The sequence below is a fragment of the Leptosomus discolor genome, chromosome Z (genome assembly GCF_034619465.1).
Source record: "Leptosomus discolor isolate bLepDis1 chromosome Z, bLepDis1.hap2, whole genome shotgun sequence".
NCBI classification, from domain to species: domain Eukaryota; kingdom Metazoa; phylum Chordata; class Aves; order Leptosomiformes; family Leptosomidae; genus Leptosomus; species Leptosomus discolor.
In genome coordinates, this window is record NC_141419.1 from 24,763,037 (window position 1) to 24,784,056 (window position 21,020).

The 21,020-nt window shown below is 43.8% G+C and overlaps 1 protein-coding gene across 1 annotated transcript; it reads left to right on the forward strand.

Moving 5' to 3' along the window:
• Window positions 1-10,193: 10,193 nt before the first annotated feature.
• Window positions 10,194-13,155, forward strand: ARL14EPL (ARF like GTPase 14 effector protein like). Its single transcript, XM_009950656.1, has 3 exons — window positions 10,194-10,304; window positions 12,432-12,571; window positions 12,933-13,155. Exons 1-3 carry the CDS (start codon window positions 10,194-10,196, stop codon window positions 13,153-13,155), a joined length of 474 nt encoding a protein of 157 aa, XP_009948958.1.
• The last annotated feature ends 7,865 nt before the right edge of the window (window positions 13,156-21,020 follow it).

The following is a 21,020-nucleotide window of genomic DNA, read 5'->3' on the forward strand; positions in this document are numbered from 1 at the left end:
GACAGTGCTGATCAATACAGTCTCGCAGTCTGTGTTGCAGCCTCCATCACCAGCTACCCCACAGCACACAGCTTCCAGCTTTCGTCCAAACGCCAGGGCTGGCACTGAGAAATCCTGTGTCTCCACTTGTCCCACTGCTACCATGCAGTTTCCCTGGCAGTTTCTCCATCACTGCGAGCCAAGCTGTTCCCAGTAAGAAGAAAGATTTCAGAGCTGTTTAAGTCAGGGTCCAAGAGCACCAGCCAACTGCTCCTCTGCATCTCCTGGCACAGGTGCCCTGCTGCCCTACTCTGCCCACACCCCGTTTCCTCCCTGGCACCCCAAGGAGCCTCCTGGGCAGGTGAGGAGAAAGCAGCTGGTTGTGGGGCCTGGGTTGTCAAGGTGCAAGCCCCATGCCACCTGGATGGCACACACAGATGAGGCAGGAGGAGCAGCCCGCTCCTTTCGGGGTTGTTGCAAGTCCGAGAAAGGGTGAGTATGGGGTAGGGAGAAGGGAGCAGGGGCTGAAGTGGCATAAATGAACAGTGATGTGGCCTCGCCACATTCCTGTGGTGCAGTGACTCACAGAGGACAAAACCAGCTGTCATCTCTGCATCCCCTCACCCAGAGGTGCAGGAGCTCCTCTGGAGCAGGGTGTGACGGATGGACCTGACTCCTTGACCAAACTAGTGGCACTTTCGTTCAGCTCCAAAGGCAGTAAAGACCCAGGCCATAACCAGGCCGAGCACTTCTCTAGTTCCAGCCTGTTCTCTGAAAGCTCATGCAGGAACAGGGTGACATGATGAGCACTGATGCGTATGAGCTTGGAAACAGGAACACTGATCATGTGATTAACACAAGAATAGTAGGTGGTTCTTCCAAGACTCATCTGTCAAGGAACAAAGGAAGTTGTGGGTAGAAGGACTCTCATGCTTACCTTTTCCATCGCATGTAATTTGTCTGCAAGCCAACCACTTTATCCCATAAATAGGAAAGCCTAAGTGAGCCTTCTCTGAGCTCTCCCTGCTAAGCAGCTGTCTGCACGGCAGTGATCTCCCCTTGAGCTGGGACACCTCTCAGGGTTACTCCTTGAGGCTGAGAGACCTCTTACCAATTGCAAATCTTTGGTAAGTGACTGATACTATGTGTAACATTGTATTTTAGTGCACTAAGAATTTGTGTTGGTAACTTTGAATCATTACTGTATCCTCTGGGCAGTAAGTAATGGAGTGCACCTTGCCATCTGTTAAGTCTCACTTTTATGGTATCTTACTTAAATAAAGCCACTGTTGCTGCTACCTTTGGTGGTGGTTCTTTAAGTGGTCAAAATCTTCCCCATGGCAGAAGAACAATGGGTTCTAGTCTTCAGGGGTCTGTTGTCTGCCATCCTTTGTGATGGGACGTTCTTTGAGGCAAGGAACTGAGCGGAGATGATGGGCTGACCTTGCCCAGCTGCAGGATGCCCACCCTGATGCTCTCCCACTCCTCAACAGGATGTTGGGAGAAAATGAGGGGAAAAAGCTCGTGTGTTCAGATAAGGACAGGGAGATCACTTACCAGTTACCATCGTGGGCAAAAAGGACTTGACTTGGGAAAATTAATTTGATTTATTGACAATTAAAACAGACTTGACTAGTGAGAAACAAAACCAAAAATTAAAACATCACCTTCCCCCCACCTTCTCTTTCCCAGGCTCTTCCACCTTCTGCCCTCCAGCATCCCATCAGGCAGAGGAATGGGGTTTGACGTCAGTCCGTAACTGCTCCTCTCTGTGGGTCCTTCCTCCTCATACTGTTTCCCTGCCCCAGCAGGGGGTCCCTCCAACCAGCTGCCATTCCTTCAAGGAACATCCACCTGCTCCACTGTGGTCCTCTCCAGGGCTGCAGAGGAGTCCCTGCTCCAGCTCCCACCTGCTGCGCTCAGCTTGGTGCTCTCTCTGCTGTTCCTCACCTTGTGTTTTCCTTCCCCTCACTCCCCTGCTCGCCTGGCATTTTTGCCCTTTCTTAGGTAGGCTTTTCCAGAGGCACGACCAGCTTGGCTGAGGGGCTCCAGTGTGTCCTGCAGCCACCTGGAACTGTCATGAGGGGCACAGGGCTGCTCCCCCCAGCCCCCGCATGGAGGGCTCCCCACAGCCCCTGATGCCAGCGCCCAGGCGCAGCCGGTACCAAGGGGAGACAAAGCTTGAAGAGGGAACGTTGTTATAACCTGTATGTGACAGAGAGGGAGGAACAGCAAGGAAGGCGAGCGTAGGGGGAGTGAAGTGAGCAGCCACCCATAAGTAGAAGAGGAGAGGGGAGGTGGGGACCTTGACCGTGGGACACCTGGCTGCTGGTGGTAACACCGAGCTTTGGGGGTGGGGGGTGAGGGGGTCAGGCCCTGCAGCCCTTCTGGAGCCAGTCAAAAAAATGATGATACCATATCTCAGGCTTCAGGCTTGGTAACAAAGCCGTGGGTAGGAGGAAGTGGCTGCTCTTGCTGCCTCTCTGTTGCCTGCATGGAAGGTGCTACATAAGCCGTGAGGCAGTGTGTTAGCAGTGGAGTGTCGGGCTGGTTGACAAGGAGGATTTACAGTCTTCTCTGGAGAAAGGTGGTTTGCTCTACCCTTATGCCTCAGACAAGCCTTTCATGGCCTCTTCTTGGCATCTCAGCCACTAAAATTGTCTCCCTGCCTTTCATGCGCTTTCTCCCTGTCAGTCCTGCCCGCCTCTCAATGATTGCTGCTGATTTGAACATCTAGAAAAGAGAAAACAAGAGGCAGAAACACCTGATAAACCTGGCAGTTCAGAAAAAACAGGAGCGGAGGGAGGAGGAGGAGGGTAAAACGAATTATAAAATGAGAGGAACACAACTAAGTCCTCACTCTGTGTTGACACTTTAGCAATGAATTCATAGAGCCCCAAGGAATTGTTTCCCAGTGGGATACGAACAGTACAGACGATTTCTTAAGACTGAAAAGTGAATTTTTTTCTTTTCAGCTGCCCAGTTTGTACTGGCTGCAGATGCTACCAGGCACACTGTGTGGCAGAGTGCCCTAAGGTGTACAAGGAGCAATCAGCTTGACATTGGATAATATCTTTTGACATTTATCAAACCTGTAGCCATTTCTTTGCTTCACTCCCACACCCACCCCCCAGCAGCAGGGACATTTGTATCTTTTCTCTCGAGGTGTAATTACAGTCCCGTGCTCATGGGGGGGAAGGCTTGTCTCTGTAGCAACCATTAGGAGTTTCACCATCAGAATCAACCTCTCTAAAGATTTTAAGTCACCTAACATTTTAATCTACATGTATATCCTCAATTACCCATATCCTAACACCCAGTCAGAAAAAATGTTCTGAGTAATTGCACGCTCCACATTGTCATGTGTACCATGATATACAAATACCATAACTCATGCACAAACAATTCAGAAAAAGTTCAGATACATGTGTGTAAGTATTAGCAAAATGGAAGAAAAGGAGATACTAAGCATAAGGTGGTTTAATTATACATTTTGTATTTATAGAGGTAATAATTCCTCTTTTCTCCATTTCGCAGAACATGGAGAAATCAGAAGAACATTGAAAAAAAATAAGGAGAATAAAGCAGGTTGTAGGTTTTTGTTTGTGACTTGCTGTTGTATCAGTACCTTGGAGATTGCAAGTGATTCCTGTTTTATTTTTCATGACAGGAAAGACAGTCTGTGGAACAAAATGAAGGTATATGTAGCAGCATTTAAATCACCTAGCTAAGGTGTGCTGCTAGAATGTTACATCACCTTTGGTTTTTAAAGTGTTTGGAGGGAAAGAAAATAGTATGGTAAATAATACATTTACTTGCCTTCAGACTGGGTTGTGAAATACCTCAGAGGACGGATGGATACAGTTGGTGAATATAAAAAGACACATTGGACTATTTGTCTAAACACAACAGAAGAATTTATAAGACTTGATAGCGTGGGGATCTCAGCTGGTCTGAGGCCCCTGGACAGGACAATTTTGACCTTGAGAGGATTCCAGTCTATCTGTGAGAGAACAAACAGGAGCAAGAAGAGCTGCAGCTGCAAGATAAGCAAGTTCTGAGAAAGTGTCGACCGCAAGACAAGGCATACATGTCCTTTTGGCAGAAGAGCTGAGTTATAATGAACTGTGCAAATAACAAATGATGAGATTGTATAACAACTTTGAACCAATTAGAAAGAGACACATCTGGGAAAGCTAAGGGGAAAGAGAGTATAAATGAACAGAGAAAAGAGAGCAATACAGGCTTTTGTACCGAGAGGCTTTCAAAAAGATTTGTTGTCTTGTTGCTTTACCTGTCTCGACCGTGACAATTGGTGACCCCAACGACTGATTAACGAAGCACGAAGAGACTTTGACTGCAGGATGAGCAGTGGAGAAGGAGGCCAGTGAAGCTGAGAGCAGTGGTGGAGCTGCTAAGTCCGCGGACAGATAATTGACAGGTGAGCCACTGGGAACATGGGTGCGACCCTCACAAAAGAGGAGGTTACTGTGTTGAACGTATGGAAAACGATGTTGAAAAAGTAAGGACAGAAAATGGATGAATTAATGTTACAGAGGATGCTGGTATGGGCAAAAAATAACGGAGTGCCAGCATCCACTGAAACTGTTCAGCGTAAAAATATGGGAAAAAACAGGAGAAAAATTAATAGATTGTGCAACGCGGGGTGACAAGGAAGCCTTGGGACTTTTAACTATGGGACTATTATTATTAGAAACTCTAAAAGCTCTTAACCAACAGCAAGAGGAGGCTGAAAAAGCTAGTGACAGCAACAGTGAAATAAAGGACAGTTTGGGAAAAATGGCAATGGCCGCAGGGTCAACAAACCCTTTTTAAAAATTATTTAAGTGGAAAAAACACCCACCCCCACCCCCACCCCCCCCAATTGGCTGGCACTATGAAACTGCAGAAGTATACGTGGCCCCATGTGACTGTAAAGCTTTGACAATATTTATGTCCTCAGGATACAGGTAATGAATTATGTCCTCCTCTACCTAAAGAGGCTCGCGCAGAACCTTCTGCACCTCCAATACCAGAGAAGTTGGGAGGAGCAGTGGGGGGATTGGTTACAGGCTTGGAGGCTCCTGAGTTGTACCCGCCCCCCCCCCCCCCCCCCCCGGTCACCTGAAGGACCGGGGGATGACGGGGCAGGGGGGATGATGAGGAACCGCAACCAGGATGCCGTGGGCCTCCTTGGCCCTGGATATTACCTCCCTCCGAGATAACGGTCCTCCCCAGAGACCCTGTTAATTTTTGGAAAGAGATGAAAAAGCGAGCCATAGAGGAGGGGAATTGGGATTTATCTGAGGCTATCCAGACAGCCGGATTGAGAGACAGTTGCCAGACGGAGCCCCTGGAGCACCCCCTCTCCGAGTACCCTTGGTTCCACGGCACACTATCACAACTGAAAACAACGCAGCCGGTGCTGGCGGCGGTGCCGGCTCCCACGGCGTCTGCCGGGGGCGGCAGAGCGGGACGCGCCCGGCGAGAGCGTCCTCCCCTTCGGCTGCCGGGGCAGGCCGGCCCCGACCCCCGCGGCCCCGACCCCGACGGCCTGGCCGAGCACCTCCCGTAGCCCCCCCGGCGAGGAGGGAGGAGCGGCAGGAACAACAGAGCCATGAACTGATTCCAACCCCCATTCCCTGTTCCCCCTCCTGCGCAGCTCGGGGGGAGGAGAGAGAGAAATCGGGAATAAAGTTAAGCCCGGGAAAGAAGGGAGAGGTGGGGGGAAGGTGTTTTAAGATTTGCTTTTATGAGATAAGGATAATAACAGGGAGAGGTGACAGGCAAAACATGTGTTGAACAATGTTAGAGAGCGGAATGATTGTGGGAAATTTATGCTGTTGTAATTGTAGTGAAGGGCCGAGGGGTGGATTGTGTGTAAATTGTCCACTGTTGTTTCAGCGTTGTGATGATGTTTTGGATGTTTATTAGGCTTTAGCTGTGTTCTAGGGAAGAGTTATAATAGCCGTGATTGCAGCATGCTGGAAATGGGCATCTGGAGGTATCAGGAGGGGCCTGAGTTGTCTCCACTAGTGCAACAAACAATCCTGAAAGGCAGTAAGGACCGTGAGGTTGCATTGTCATTTTAGCTATTGAGGAGCACATTCATTTGATGACTTTTCACTGTTGGAGATGGTAAACAGAATCCAGAGTGTTTTGTCTAAAGTGGTAAAATATTCCTTTACTACATCCATGTCCTAAAAAAAAATCTCAATTTTTTTAAAATGCAGTAGTTATTACAGTTCTTTTGTTTACTTACCTTCACAGTAAAAAAGCTCTATAAAATGCATTTGCTCTGTGAAAATACCACAGATGCAAGTAATAAATGAGGACTTTCATCCCAGTTTATGCCTTCTCTCTATTTCCACTCTTTGTGCTAAGTACTATTTAAAAGCCATAATTAATGAGGCAGAAAATACCAGGAGGTCCTTTAGGACAGTTATCTAGTACTGTCTTCAGTTTGCTTCTCTGGGGAGCACTATCTTGATTATCTGTCTTCTGTTTCAGTCACTGTGGGGCTGATGTCATACTTCCACCATCAGAGGAATTGTGCAGCAGTAGGAATGATGTCATACTTCCACCTTTACTTTGGTAAGCACAATTTAAAATTCTGGAGAACCTCCCTTCTCTCTTGCTGTCTGCTCAGAACTAACACTTTTCAGAACTGCAGGTTTTCAGAAGGTAAGTCTGGCAGATCTCTTCTGCCTATTGCATGACAACCAGAAGATCCACGTGATTTTATAATTATTTCTTAGATTTCAGCTAAAGGATCCCTCACTTCCAGACACAGCAGAAAGGCTATGGGTTTGGGAGGGAAAACTCATGAGGCTTTGTTTTATCTTACTGGGAGAGGATGGGGTTTGCTCCATCCTATCACAGAATGGGCCATTGCTCTGTCACCATGTTTATCAGTTTTCTGGGAAACCAGCTGAGTTATAAGAGATGAGACCTATTTCTTCATCTGGTCTGTGTTTCCCAGCTGGCTTCTAGGCCATTTTCTGAACATGCATGTACATTTGGGGCTATGAGAGAAGGCACGGACTGGTTGGTAAGTGGTGTTTCCACACCTTTACAGCTCAGTCCATATTGATCCTGAGGAAGATTAATTTATTCTCATTCTTAATTTGGCTGGCACCTGATGTCCTATAGAGATTGCAAGATACATACTTGAATATACCACAAACCTGACTGCTGGCTCCTAAGCCCACAGCTGTCTCTGCAGAACTAGGCTATGGGGAAGACGGAAGTATTGCAATGGGTCAGTATAATCCATGTGGGCATAGGGGGATTAAAGCTATAGGGACAGCATCTTGTTTTGCCCTGGTGAAGGTGATGAACATGCTTACAGATTTCAGCCAAAAAGTCTCCAATGGCATAAACAAATACAACTCAAAACCAATGTGCATTCACTCTGGCAAGCCCTGAAGAGATACTAGCTTTAGGCTGCTGAGAACAAGCAGCTTCAAGTATCTGGAATGCTGGTCACCACATTTCACACCAGCTGAAATATTTAGCAGTGCAATCTGCAAGGATCATAAACAGGAGTATTAAAATCTTGAAAGAGCAGATACAGGAAAATATTTCTCTTATGAAAATCACAAACAAATACAGTTCCTTCCAAATCCCAACATCTTCTGAAACTGTTTTTTGAGCAGAAACAGCTGTGTCTCAGATAAGACCAAGTTCCTTTCAATATAACACAGCCTCTGATCTTCTTCCTCCCTTAATCTTCTTTTAGCCTTGTCAGCTGTGCCAAGGGTCTGTGCTGAAATTGCCAGTGCTCAGCCATATGCTATGGCCACAGCGGGATGCTGAAATGTGGATGATCACCTCAAGGAAGTATTTGCTGTATTCAAAATATGTGGGAGAACACAGGTTTTGGTGGAGGAAGAGTGTAATTGATGGTTGTCCTCAGAGCTGGCGTTTTTATGGAAGAGACTAGTGTTCAACACTTTGCCCCCTGATTATCACTACAGCCAGACCAAAAACAGTAAAAGAAAAAACTCGGCTTCAGGACCAAGAATACTTTCCTTTGGATAATTAGTTTCTGGAGATGTGAGAGCCCATGTCCAGGTCTCACAGTCTCCCTTGTTCCCCTATCCCCCTTCAGAACGTGCTATGGAGGATAATCCTGTGACTCTCACCAATTTCTGAATCTTGCACAGTTTCCCAGTCACACTCTGCCTCATTTTTGAGAGATTTGGAGATTAAAACATTAACACTTTATCTTTACAAGATATATGGAGACAGAAATGTACTACATTTTCTGCGCAAAGTATTTTCACTGAGGTGCAAGAGCTTTTGAAATATGTGTTTGGAACAAGATGCTTGTTCCTTTTCTGAGAGTATTTAAAAAGTTGCTTATGATTTTGAGTCTTTGGCTCCAGATAACTACTAGGACCTACCTTCCTAACGAGTCAAATATTTACACCACCAGAGGACATGCAGAATTCTGGTAGCTGCTGATGGCTGTTCTGCTCCTGAACCCTGCACACTGTAATGAAACAGGTATGGACGATGGTCATGTGTACTCATAAAGTAACAATGCTGGATGCATGGTTGGACACAAGAGGAGATGTAGGAAGCAAATCCTTATCAGAACTCCAACATGAGTGCAAATGAAGAGCAACACTCACTTTCTCTGGAGCAGTAGCCTTCATTCTTGTTTTATTTGTGAGTCCCTAGCAAATTTCCAGTAGGAAAGCAGGCTCGCCCATGCAGCAAATATTATTGCCTGGTAACAGCTTTCCTTTTCCAATCCTAAAAAGATGCTCAAGTCCCAGGACTAAAGCTGTCACTGTACAGGATCCCATTGTGAACAGCATCACAATCTCAGTCATTCTTCAGGTCACTGAAGAGGAGAAAGGGAAACTCTCAGTGAAACAGGCTGAAGGCTTTTCACCTCTCAGAGAAGCATCCCCTCCTGTTATGACAAGGTCTATTCTTTCTCATTGTTATTCCCACTTTGACTGTCACCCTGCAGGGAGGGGCTGCAACAGAGGGAACTAAAGGCCTGGGCTCCTCTCCTACTTCGCCCAGAGAGGTGCTGGCCCTTTGGCAGTGGTGAAATCAAGATTCTCTCTGGGACAGGGTTTGTGTAACAATCCTGAAGAGCAGCGCAACCTGGCAGAGATCACTGCCCTACCTTTCAGAGGCAGTGGAAGAGATTGGGCAGAACCTGTGGAAGGGTTGGAAGAACTCCAAAAAACTTAAATATTTCTGGTGGTGTTTAGGGTTAAAGCCTGAGGCACTGGAACTGCCTATATTGCATAAAAACTTTTAGCCAAGTAGCTTCACAAAATGGGTAACAAGAAGTAGCTAACATCCACCCTGAACAGTTGCCACCACTGTTTCTATGTGACAGGGGAGAGGTGAGGGGTGGCATTTGTAGGACAGACTCACAGAACCAATAGTCCTTCCCGGGTGCTTTGTTAGCAGAGTGAGTGATGCACTTTCTTCCTATTAAACCTAAAAGTTACGCATTCTATTTATACACAGAATCTTTCGCAAAGCTAAGGATTGATATTTAAAAGCTAGGAGGTTTATTTTCAGTCCATTGGTTGAAGTCTTCAGGAAGAAAATTGTGAAACTGCAGGGAATAGTCTAGTTGCCACGGACACAGCTCTGACACACTCTTTGGGTGTCTATGAATAACGTCAGAGAATACGCCCAGGCCCCTCCTGCTCCCCCCACCACCCACCGCCTCCGCTCTTTTTTGGAGCCTTGCAAGAAGCGCAGCTAGGACAACAGTGTCACCTGCTGGTGAGCGAAATGGCTGTTCCTGCCTGCTGCCTTCATTTCCACTGCGCATCGCCGACTGCTTTTATGTGTTCGATGAGAATACAGCTTCTCACCTTTGCATTAAAGGAGACAATGCGGTGAAGCCGTGTCAGTAACAGCTTTAGATGACAGCATTTCTTTCAGTTTCTGTGCTATTTAAACACTAGAGATTTTCCAAGGTTTGCTTAACGAATTATAGAGTGGTTTTGGTGATATGGCTTTCATTTTATGACAGTTATTTTAATAGAGTTTTAAAACTGAGGCTGATACTGAGCCACACTTTGTTCTGCATTTGCTGTTGTTTAAGAATACATAAAAACCTAGTATAGGTATCACCTACACACCTTAAAACCTTCACTTCAAAGTCTGTGGATCTCACACTTCTGTGCATGTCTAACACGTGTATGTATGTATTTCACAAAGGTGGTCAAATGAATGATCAGGTGGAAGAAAACTGCAAGAAAAGCAATTCTGCCCAGGAAACACCTGCAGAAGGAAATGTGTCTCCTGCTAAGGACTGCAGAACAACACAAAAACAACTGGTATGACTTTTCCAGTACCTTTTTATTATCAAGATACTTACCCTTGCCTTCAATTTCTTCTACAATTGCAAAAGTAAAAAGCTGGAGTCAATAGGGAAATATCAGTAATAACAACAGTGAAATAAGTCAAGATGCAGTGTAGTGATTTAGAAGGCTAAGAGCACTTCCAAGCTCAAACGAAATAGTGAGCAGGGAAACAGGAGAGTACCCTTAGAGGGAGGATTATCTCTTACTATTTGTTTCCAACTTGAAATTGCATAATTTATGACCAAGGACAATGATGATGCTGAAGCATATCTTCTGCACTGAAAATCTACCCGACTCAAAAGCAGAAATGTCTGAATAATATATAGGTGCATGAGATTGCCCTATAGGTTACCAGCAGGATGCAGCTGAAGATGCACAGCATCAACTGCCTTTTAAGTGAGTGCATTCAAGTGCACAGGTATTTCTAAATCACTGTTATCAGCAGATTAGACTGAACCGCCACAGCTTTCCCCATAAGAAGCAAAAAAGGCACTCACTTGTTTGTGAAAAATCACTGTGGACTCTGAAAGGAACGACACCTTCCAGGGAAGCTGAGGGGTGGCAAGTCAGCTCCATTTACCTATGAGGAGAAAATATAAATTTGTACGTACGTTTGTGCCTTTGCATAATGAATGATAAGTGTATGTTTAATGTCCGTGGTCATTGTCCAAGTAGAAATTTTTTGACACAATGCCCTTGTTTGTTTGCATTGACTTTAGACATGACTGTCAACATACAGTTGGGGGTTCATCTGCTGGAGAGCAGCTCTGTGGAGAAGGACCTGGGAGTTGTGGTAGACAACAAGTTGACCATGAGACAGCAATGTGCCCTTGTGGCCAAGAAGGCCACATGTGGCCAGCAGGTCAAGGGAGGTTCTCCTCCCCCTCTGCTCTGCCCTGGTGAGGCCATATCTGCAGTACTGTGTCCAGTTCCGGGCCCCCCAGTTCAAGAGGGACAGGGAACTACTGGAGACAGTCCAGCAGAGGGCTATGAAGATGATGAGGGGGCTGGAGCATCTCTCCTATGAGGAGAGGCTGAGAGACCTGGGGCTCTTTAGCCTGGAGAAGACTGAGAGGGGACCTTATCAGCACATACAAATATGTAAAGGGTGGGTGTCAAGAGAATGGGGCCAGGCTCTTCTCAGTGGTGCCAGTGACAAGACAAAGGACAATGGGCACAACCTGGAGCACAGGAAGTTCCGCTTGAACATGAGGAAACACATCTTCACTTTGAGGGTCACAGAGCCCTGGAACAGGCTGCTCAGGGAGGCTGTGGATTCTCCTTTCCTGGAGATATTCAAAACCTGCCCGGACTCAGTCCTATGCAATCTGCTGTAGGTGAACCTGCTTTAGCAGGGGGGGTGGACTAGGTGATCTCCAGAGGTCCCTTCCAACCCCTGCCGTTCTGAGATTCGGTGATACATGGGCCAATACTCAGAGCTGATGTTTTAACCTCCAAAACTTTTCAGCAGTTTTAGCTAATTGCAAACACGAATTCCATAAAATAGGAAAGAAAATGCTTCCTCCTATTTCTCAAAAACTGTGCTCAGTTCATCTTCTTTATTTTTGTTTGTGGTTTTTTCATACTCCTCTTTTGTACAAATGCTTTCTTCCTGCACTATTTGCTCCTCCAGACACTTCTCTTGCACCCAGATTATTTGGACAAAGATGGGTTCTAGGCATCTGAGGGAACAGTGAAGATAAGGGCAAACCCAGTTAAGATGCTTATAGTCATAGTACTTGTTTTCACATTATGGATAAAGTTGAAGAAAAAAAAACCCACATGATTCTGCCTCCCCTAAGACAATTTTCAAACTCCATGCCACTGTGCCAGAGTTGTGTATTCAGAGTCACGGTTGTTCCCTCTCCTGTCAGGATGCTCAGCCAGTCAGAGGAATACTCAATTAACAGTTAGGTAAGCAAATATTTTAAACTATGCTTTCCTAATTCAGGTTGAATTTTGCTCTGTTCTCCTACCTGTTTGTTTTAAGTTATCAAGAATATTGATTTTAATGTCATTTGAAAGCCAGTGAGGACACTTGGCAGCTAATAAATATTTGTTGCAATTGTACTAATTATAAACTTTGTTGTTTATTCATAGCAACAACTTGAGAAACAATTAAAATACTTAGCCTTTCAAAATCCAGGACCTCAGGTAGCTGACTTCAATCCGGAAACTAGAGAGCAGAAAAAGAAAGCGCGCATGTCACAGATGAAACAAAATTCTTTTTATAAGTCCAAGTAAGATGTGCTAATTTATTACATATTTTACGTTAAAATGGCTGGTATGCTGTTCACTGAATATAAATGAAATGAATAAAAGCATCAATATTTTGCAGACAGATTTCTTATTACACATGAGAGCTGTGCTGGGAAAACAACCTTTTTCTGTGTGACTTACAAGAATTTTGATTTACTTCTTTGGCACACTTTTGTTTTAATAACAGTGGCTGCTGCAATTATGCAATAATGCTGGTATTTCATTTTGCTGTGAGGTTGTTAAAGAGGAAATATTTGTTCCTGGACAGATGTTTTCCTCATTTGTTTGGTTTCTAACATGTTGAAGCATTCTCTGAGAATCACTTTTTCTTCTCTTTTGCAGAATTACAAAGAAGTATGACAAACATGGCAGGCTGCTTTGTAATAACGTTGATTTGTGTGATTGCCTGGAAAAGAACTGCCCAGGTTGCTTCTATCCTTGCCCCAAATGCAATTCAAACAAATGTGGACCAGAATGTCGCTGCAACAGGAAATGGGTTTATGATACAATTGAGACTGAAGCTGGGAATGTGATCAGTGTGTTGCCATTTTTTGTCCCTGACTGATTTTATTCTGACAGTTTTTGTGCCTAAGCAATGTTCTTCTTTCTTCACATTTTATTAAAGTAAATCTTGGCTTTATGAATTGTCTCTAGTGAAGTTCTTGGCAGTGGTGCTTGTGCTTCTTTATCACTGCTACCTAGCAGACTTTAACCATCCCCATTAAGTAAATGTATTTCATTCTTACTCACCTTTGCAAGCTTTACTCAAGCATCTAGACAGTCATCTCTAAACCCTGACTTTTTAAAACTGAAGGTGTCTCAACTGCTGTGGGAAGACAATCTTACCCTGGCAAGTTGGACCACATTACTTTTAATGAGTTTTTTTCTTGCAGATTTCTCTGCTTGTTCATTTACGCGGATGTGTGACACAGCTCTTGCTTTTGTGAGCGCTTGTACAAGTGTCTTTTCCTTCAGATGCATCCATGTCTTGTATCAATGAAGCAGGAGTCATTTGAAATAACACTCTTCTTTGAAAGTAGGTCACTACTTTTCCATGTCCCTCTGTATATCAAGCAGAGAAGAGTGGAAACGACTCTGCTATTCTTTCTTGCTGTCCAGGCTACAAGAATGAAACTGACATGTTCAGTCAGCTTTTAAATTTTTTTTACAGCATATGATGCACTTAACCTTGATCAGTCATTAATTACATAGTTAGAGGTAAATGGATTGCATATTTTTGCCTCTGGACAAAAAAGTCTCTTCAGTTCCAGGAGTTTCCTCTTCATGCAAGACAAGATTTCAAATACCATAACTTCCACCGAGTCTTCTTACGAGGTAGGTGTTCTTATTCATGATGGGCACTCACACCCTTTTTGATGACTGAGGCTCCCTCTGGACCTTGGAGTGGGGAAACCTGCAGATTGCTGCACGCAGTCTTCAGGAGTGTGCTGCTAGTGGGGGAATCATTTGTTGGTTTTGAGGAGACTCTCCCACCTTTGAACATGGCACCACTTTTCTCCTCTACAAGAGGCTGTTCTCTGTGGACAAAGACCTCCTGCTCCAAGGCAGAGATATCTCCCAGAAGAAGAAAATTCCTGGAACAGATCCCAAGAATGCCTTAACACCACAATCTCCTTCTGACTTGACACCTTGGAAAGATTTGTTGCTCCTTTCAACTAATGACACCTCAGTACTTAAGCTTGTAGCATAAAAACACCCAGTACCAAAAAACCTCATAGGAATATTCGCTATGGTGGTTAAAACACTCTCTATTTGGCAGTTGGATCTAGTGCTGTTCTCTCAAAACCTCCCTAGTCCCAAAGTATCTTTTGACTTGTGCTGGGAGTCTAAATAGCCCACATAATCTCTGAGCTATATTTCTTAAGGTAGGTGGAAATCCCGTCAATGTAGTTAGGGGTTGGTTTCTTGTTCCAGGTGTGCCAGAGAGTCATTCTAGACGTGATTGAGTAAGCAGCTCTTCAAGAAGATAAAATTGATTTACATGGTCAGGGACCTTCCTCTGAAACAACCTCAAGATCTAAAATGGACAGGTTTGAATTTCTTTCCACTTAAAGGCAAAAAGCCAAATAGTTTCTCAAGTGGATTCCTGTGGAAAGGCTACATGTTAACTTTTTAAGTAATGTGATTAAATGCAGATTGGTGTAAAACTTTAGAATCCCATTATTGAATTCATTGGTGTTACTCTGTGGTTTTAAACACGGATAGTGCCTCTGTCCCAACCATAGCTAAATGCAAACTATAAGAGAACTGCATCACACACTTAGTGCAACCTTGAAAATATAGCACAAAAGCTGAAAAAACAGAAGTTAGTGCCAAAATAAGGATATAGAAATATGAGAATGTTGCAAAGACAGTTCTGCTGTGGTTTGAGAATGACTCTTTGTTGTTGCAACGATCCTGCTAACTTTTCCCTCAATTCCAAATGAACAGCTGACAATGCACAAGTATAATCCCTATTAGGGCAGTTGGACATAGTAAAAAAAAAAGAAACAAAAAGACTTGTGTCATACATATGTTTGTACTGGTTGTGTAACTTAGTGGTAGATACATGTATATAAAAATAACAACAGAGTCCCCATATCTGATTGCTTTTGTTAGGAAATTACATAATGCCACACTGCATTGACATTGCGGTTTTAAATAAAATCCCTTACCAGAAAAGGCAGAGAACATTTCTTAGTCTCTTAGAAATTGATCACCCTCCAGATGACGCTAGATCATATTTTTATCTTATGTCAGTCTGAACAGAATATGTTTTTTCCTATGGAATAAGTTTGCTTTAGAAAGCTAATGTTTAAAATAAGGTGAAGCAGATCAATCAACTGTTCCATAAGGTCTGTTAGTCCTTCTTCTCTTTCTACCCTGTCTGCCCCACCCTGCTCTGGATTATGCAGGTTGAATACTTTGTGACACGGTGAATTTATTTTGCCTGTCTGTTCCTTGCCCTTGTGGCTGCTTCGCTCATGGCTACCAGTGGTCCCCCTGTGGCTTAATGAAAGATGAAAGCACAGGTCTATATTAAACTATATCCTAGCTAAGATAGCATCCCTCAGTCTCTTGCCTAAAAATGGATTCAGTTCGTTTAATTTGAATTGATTGTACTTTCCACTGTATTTCCCTTGCTTACAATCCATATCTCTCTGGAAGGAGATATTCACCCTCTGCTTTCTTAGATGTTACTACTACGAAGTCGTCAATCTCTTGGAAAGGAATAATGTGCTCCCGTATGATTTTTGTGTACATAAACATGGTTCTTTCTCTACTAAACTCCCATGTGCTTGGACATTGTTTTACTGTGATCCTCTCGGTTCCAAAGACTCCACTGTGCATCTCCTGACATTTACAAATAAAAAACTCAGAAAACAAAATAAGAACTATGCACAGCATCTTGTTGTTTGCTTTTGCTGCATTCCGTTAGACCTGAAGCCAGAAAGTTAGCCACTGAAGATGCTTGTTATTTATTTGTCTATACTTCTCAATATCAGAAGTTGTCAGAGCTCTGAGGAAAAAAGCACAACAGCTGTCCTTGCATATTGCATTGGATATTTACAGCTGCTCTTAAAACAACAGCTAATTTAAAGGAAATATAAATTGAATTATTACCATGTGGGTCAAAAGAGGCCAAAATGAAAGCGAAGGCCATTAAATTTTCTGACTTTCAAGATGTGAAGGTGTGATAAAACAAAGAACACCCGAGGCTTTAATTAGATGAGTTAAGAGCTGGGAGTTTTTAACAAGAAAGCAGACTAAAGCTGTATTGGAGCACAAGGCTGACTAGCTAGTCAGCTGTAGCAAGGCCATCACTCCCGTGTCTGCCCTTGTTTCTATGCTAATAAATGGGCAAAATTATGCTGCCTTTTCTCTTGCTTGGTGTTTGCAAATCCTTCATGCAAAATTCCACAATGAAAACGTAGAATTATTTATATAAATCCTTTCATGTAAAGGTTCCATGATTACTAATCTACAATTACATACATAACATAGCACCTCTGAAACACAGATGAGGAATACAATAGATTATGGCACTGTAAAACAACAGGCAGAAAATGGAGGTATTTTTTTCCCAAAGTAAGCTCCCAAATTTTGTATGAAAAGTGTTACGTAATTCCTGTTCACATAGAGACTTAAGGTTAGGTAACTGCAGTAAACTGCATGGTATTCAGTTTACCTACAGTGCTTTAAAAATGATGAAGTATAGCCAGCCCTGGGAGAAGTCAGATCTGTGGTTTCAGAAAGTCTAGATACTGTTCCTCCCGACTTAAAATGAACTTCTGCATATGGCAAGGTGCCATTCAATCCCACCACACTGTTTAGAGGAAAATAAGTCCATACCGTTATTGAACTTATACTAGCATGTGCCAGCATTTATCAACGTAAGAACTCTACAGTTAAGATTTGCCAGCCTGAGATTCATACAAACACAGAAAGACATTAAAGAAAACAGAAAAATCACACACTTTGAACTCTTTTCCAGACAGTTTTCATGATCCTTTTAAGACCTCCTATAAGAGCACAACTGAACTTTCTCTATATACAACCACATCGGAGTAGAATACAGATTTGATTCACTTCAGTGGGAAAACCAGAAAAGCTTGACAAAAGAAATATAGACTGGTCCTTTCTGGATAAATATTTAAATATGCCCTCGATAAATATTTGCCCCAAAAGCATTATAGTTGCTGCAGTTCTGATGAGTTTCTTAGCTAGCAATAGCAATATTCATTGTAGCTTCTCCTTTGACACATTGCTCACAATCCTAAAAAATTTTAAAACAAATTATGCATGTTTCAGTGGACTACTTTGATCCCATTCTATTTGGAAAACAGACGTATCGAGTCTGAGCTAACTGCTACTTTGAACATTAGTTAGAACACGATACTTGCATTCCATTAACCCAAATCTTCCATCTTGAAGTGAACCATAGAAAGAATTTGTGTCCTATCATTTGCAGAGGGCAATACATCTTTTCCCCACTGGCCTGGCCCTACAAAGTACTGACCTGCTTCCACCTCCACTCAGGTGAGCTGGTGGAAGTCATGGCTAGACCACTCTCCATCATCTTCGGTAGGTCGTGGGGAACAGGAGAAGTGCCTGAGGACTGGAGGAAAGCAAATGTCACTCCAGTCTTCAAAAAGGGCAAGAAGGAGGACCCGGGTAACTACAGACCGGTCAGCCTCACCTCCATCCCTGGAAAGGTGATGGAACAACATATCCTCGACTCTGTCTCTAGGCATATCAAGGATAAGAGTGTCAGTAGGAGCTGTCAACATGGCTTCACCAAGGGGAAGTCATGTTTGACCAACCTGATAGCCTTTTATGAAGACATAACCAGGTGAACAGAGGATGGCAGTGCAGTGGATGTGGTTTATCTTGATTTCAGTAAAGCATTTGACACCATCTCCTCACAGCTAAACTGAGGAAGTGTGGTCTGGATGATCGGGTAGTGAGGTGGATCGTAAATTGGTTGAAGGAAAGAAATCAGAGAGTTGTGGTCAATGGGACAGAGTCTAGTTGGCGGCCCGTATCTAGTGGAGTCCCTCAGGGGTCGGTACTGGGACCAGTACTATTCAATATATTCATCAATGACCTGGATGAGGGAACAGAGGGCACTGTCAGCCAGTTTGCTGATGACACAAACTGGGAGGAGTGGCTGACACACCAGAAGGCTGTGCTGCCATTCAGCGAGACCTGGACAGGCTGGAGAGCTGGGAGGGGAGAAATTTAATGAAATACAACAAGGGCAAGTGTAGAGTCTTGCATCTGGGAAAGAACAACCCCATGTACCAGTATAGGCTGGGGACTGAGCTGTTAAAGAGCAGCGTAGGCGAAAGGGACTGGGGGTCCTGGTGGACAGCAGGACAGCCATGAGCCAGCAAGGTGCCCTCGTGGCCAAGAAGGCCAATGGCATCCTGGGGTGTATTAGAAGGGCTGTGGTCAGTAGGTCGAGAGAGGTTCTCCTCCCCCTCTACTCTGCCCTAGTGAGACCGCCTCTGGAATAGTGTGTCCAGTTCTGGGTCCCTCAGTTCAAGAAGGACAGGGAACTGCCTGAAAGAGTCCAGTGCAGAGCCACAAAGGTGATTAAGGAAGAGATTCTTCAACTTTCTCATGCAATTTATTACAGTGCTTAACTAACCTTGTGTAGAAAGTATTCTGTAATTCCTAACTTTACATCCTTTCCATGCTCTATATATCAGTTCCACCTAAGAACCATAAAAGTATTTTAAAAAGCAGGGCCCAAATAAATTCTAACTGAAGGGCTGGCTGTTGAGAGAAGTCTGTAAAATAAACCATAACCAAGTAACATGAAAGCTTGTTTGGTCTTTGTGAAAGAACAGAATATATTGTTCAATTTCTGAAAATGCAAAGTAGGAGAGACTGAGCTTTTCAAGACTGTTGTACAGCAGTAATATTCCTTGCTTTCAGTAGCAGCTAAATGCTCTAAAATCTCAGTCACTGGTGCCTAAGATTTTGTCATAGGTTGTGAGCAGATTAATCCAAAAGCCCATACAACATCCATTTGCATGTCTAAGTGGAATATTTTGAGGCAAAATGTGGGTAACAATTTGACTCAAAATACATTTTAACCAGATGTATAGTTAAGACAACTGATAAAATACATTAAATTGTGTAATATCATTAGCTCAGTGAAAAAAGGTATTACTCACATTGGAAAAATGGATCATGGATGCAAGTACAAAACATTAATAAATGAATGGATGTATAAGTAGTCAGAAATTTTTATTCTTTTTTAGGTACAGAAAAGGTATTAGAAAACCTTTTAATTGTGCACTTGACAGCACCTTGTCGGGTTAGATTCATTATTTATTATTTCCATCTGTGTGCTCTCTTCCCTGTCTTTCTTCACTGAGGCTTTGAACACAAGACTCATACAGGCTGGAAAAAGCCTCCAGAGGTCTCAAGTCAAACCTCCCGTGTGAAGCAGGTCCAGCTGGAGCAGGTTGCTCAGGATCCCGTCCAGTTGAATTTTGAATGTTCACTGTTTTCATTATTCATTTTTTAATATTTATTTGATGCAGCAAAGCGTGAAAGAAAACACTTTAAAATAGGTCCATTTGATTACAAAACCAGAGAACTGGCAGCAAACTCAAGTGGCACATCCAATACCTATATCAGCTGGAACTTTTAAAATAAGTAAGCAATTTTACAGCCGCCCTTGCTCATTTTGACTGAACAAACTTTATAAAATTCTGACTCTTGGGGTAGGTTTCCTAAAAAAAGGAGATATATTATTTCAGCGTGGAGTGAAACACTAATTTTTCCTTTCCAGTCAAACAAATTTATTGCAAGAATAGTCTTTTTTTTTTTTTTTTAAGAAAGTACAGAAAAAGAGATTAAATAGTTGAATGTAATTATATTTCACCCTAGAACAATAACTTGCAAAATGCAGCTGCCTTTCATAACAGCAACTATGAGTCCAACTTCTGGTATGAGGTATAGTACGAATATTAGTGTCTCAGCCAGGAATATTCTGCTTTAGAATTCCCACTGGTGTATGGCCAGGTTTGTCCCTCTTTTTTCCTTTTCCTTAAGTTGATTTCTTAAGAATGAACTTAAGTTGTTCTTAAGGTCTAGTCTGTTGAAAACAACGTTATCTTTTCAAATGTCCTGGCTGAAATCCTGGTCCTATTGAAGTTAGTAACTAAATTCCCCTCACTTCAGCAGAGGCAAGATTTCAGTGTATATGTTTATAAAACACTTCTTTACAGTATCTCAGAAGTTTCCAGTGTTTTTCCCCCTGCCTGAGCCTACCATACACCTAACCCTTCTGGCCGCATCTTATGAAGCTTTACAGTCACTTTCAGAAGTCTTCTGCAGATTTTTAGTGTTTTCAGTTAGCTTCCTAGGCAAACAAGGTTTACACAGGCATGCTGCCTGTTTCTCTGTTTGTTTGTCCCATTGTCTTTTAGCCCATTTTTCAATTTCAGCCAAATCTGGTGGAAGCTAGAAGTCTGACAGACATTACACCCGTTCAAGGTAATATCCATGGAGGAGAAATACCCAATTCAGTGGTACCAGCTACCGCATGGGAACGAAAAGGCTCTATGGGACCTGGGGGTGCTGAGGAGTCTCACACAACCCACATTTCAGCGGTGTGATACAAATGCGAGCACTGGCATGACAATAGGGGAAAACGTGCCCCCCCGGTTGATTCTGCTAGGCAGCAGTGCCTCCTCAAAACGGTTCAGCCCGAGGACTTCAGCCCCTCACCGCTCCCCCCAAGGCCCGAAGGCCGCCGCATGTTTCCCCTGCCTTCCCCCGGGACTGTGCGAGGGGGGCCGGGGCCCCCAGGGAGCGGAGACACAACCGCTACACGGCCCGTGGCCGGGCGGGGCGGCGGGGCTTGGCCCCGCCGGGCTGCCGTCGGGGGGCGGGGCCGCAGCGGCAGAC

Bases quoted from the DNA above. Each gene is read 5' to 3' on its own strand.
- ARL14EPL (XM_009950656.1), top strand. From the start codon at position 10,194: ATGAATGATCAGGTGGAAGAAAACTGCAAGAAAAGCAATTCTGCCCAG. The intron at 10,305-12,431 runs GTATGACTTTTC...GTTTATTCATAG, and splicing joins GAACAACACAAAAACAACTG to CAACAACTTGAGAAACAATT. The intron at 12,572-12,932 runs GTAAGATGTGCT...TCTCTTTTGCAG, and splicing joins AATTCTTTTTATAAGTCCAA to AATTACAAAGAAGTATGACA.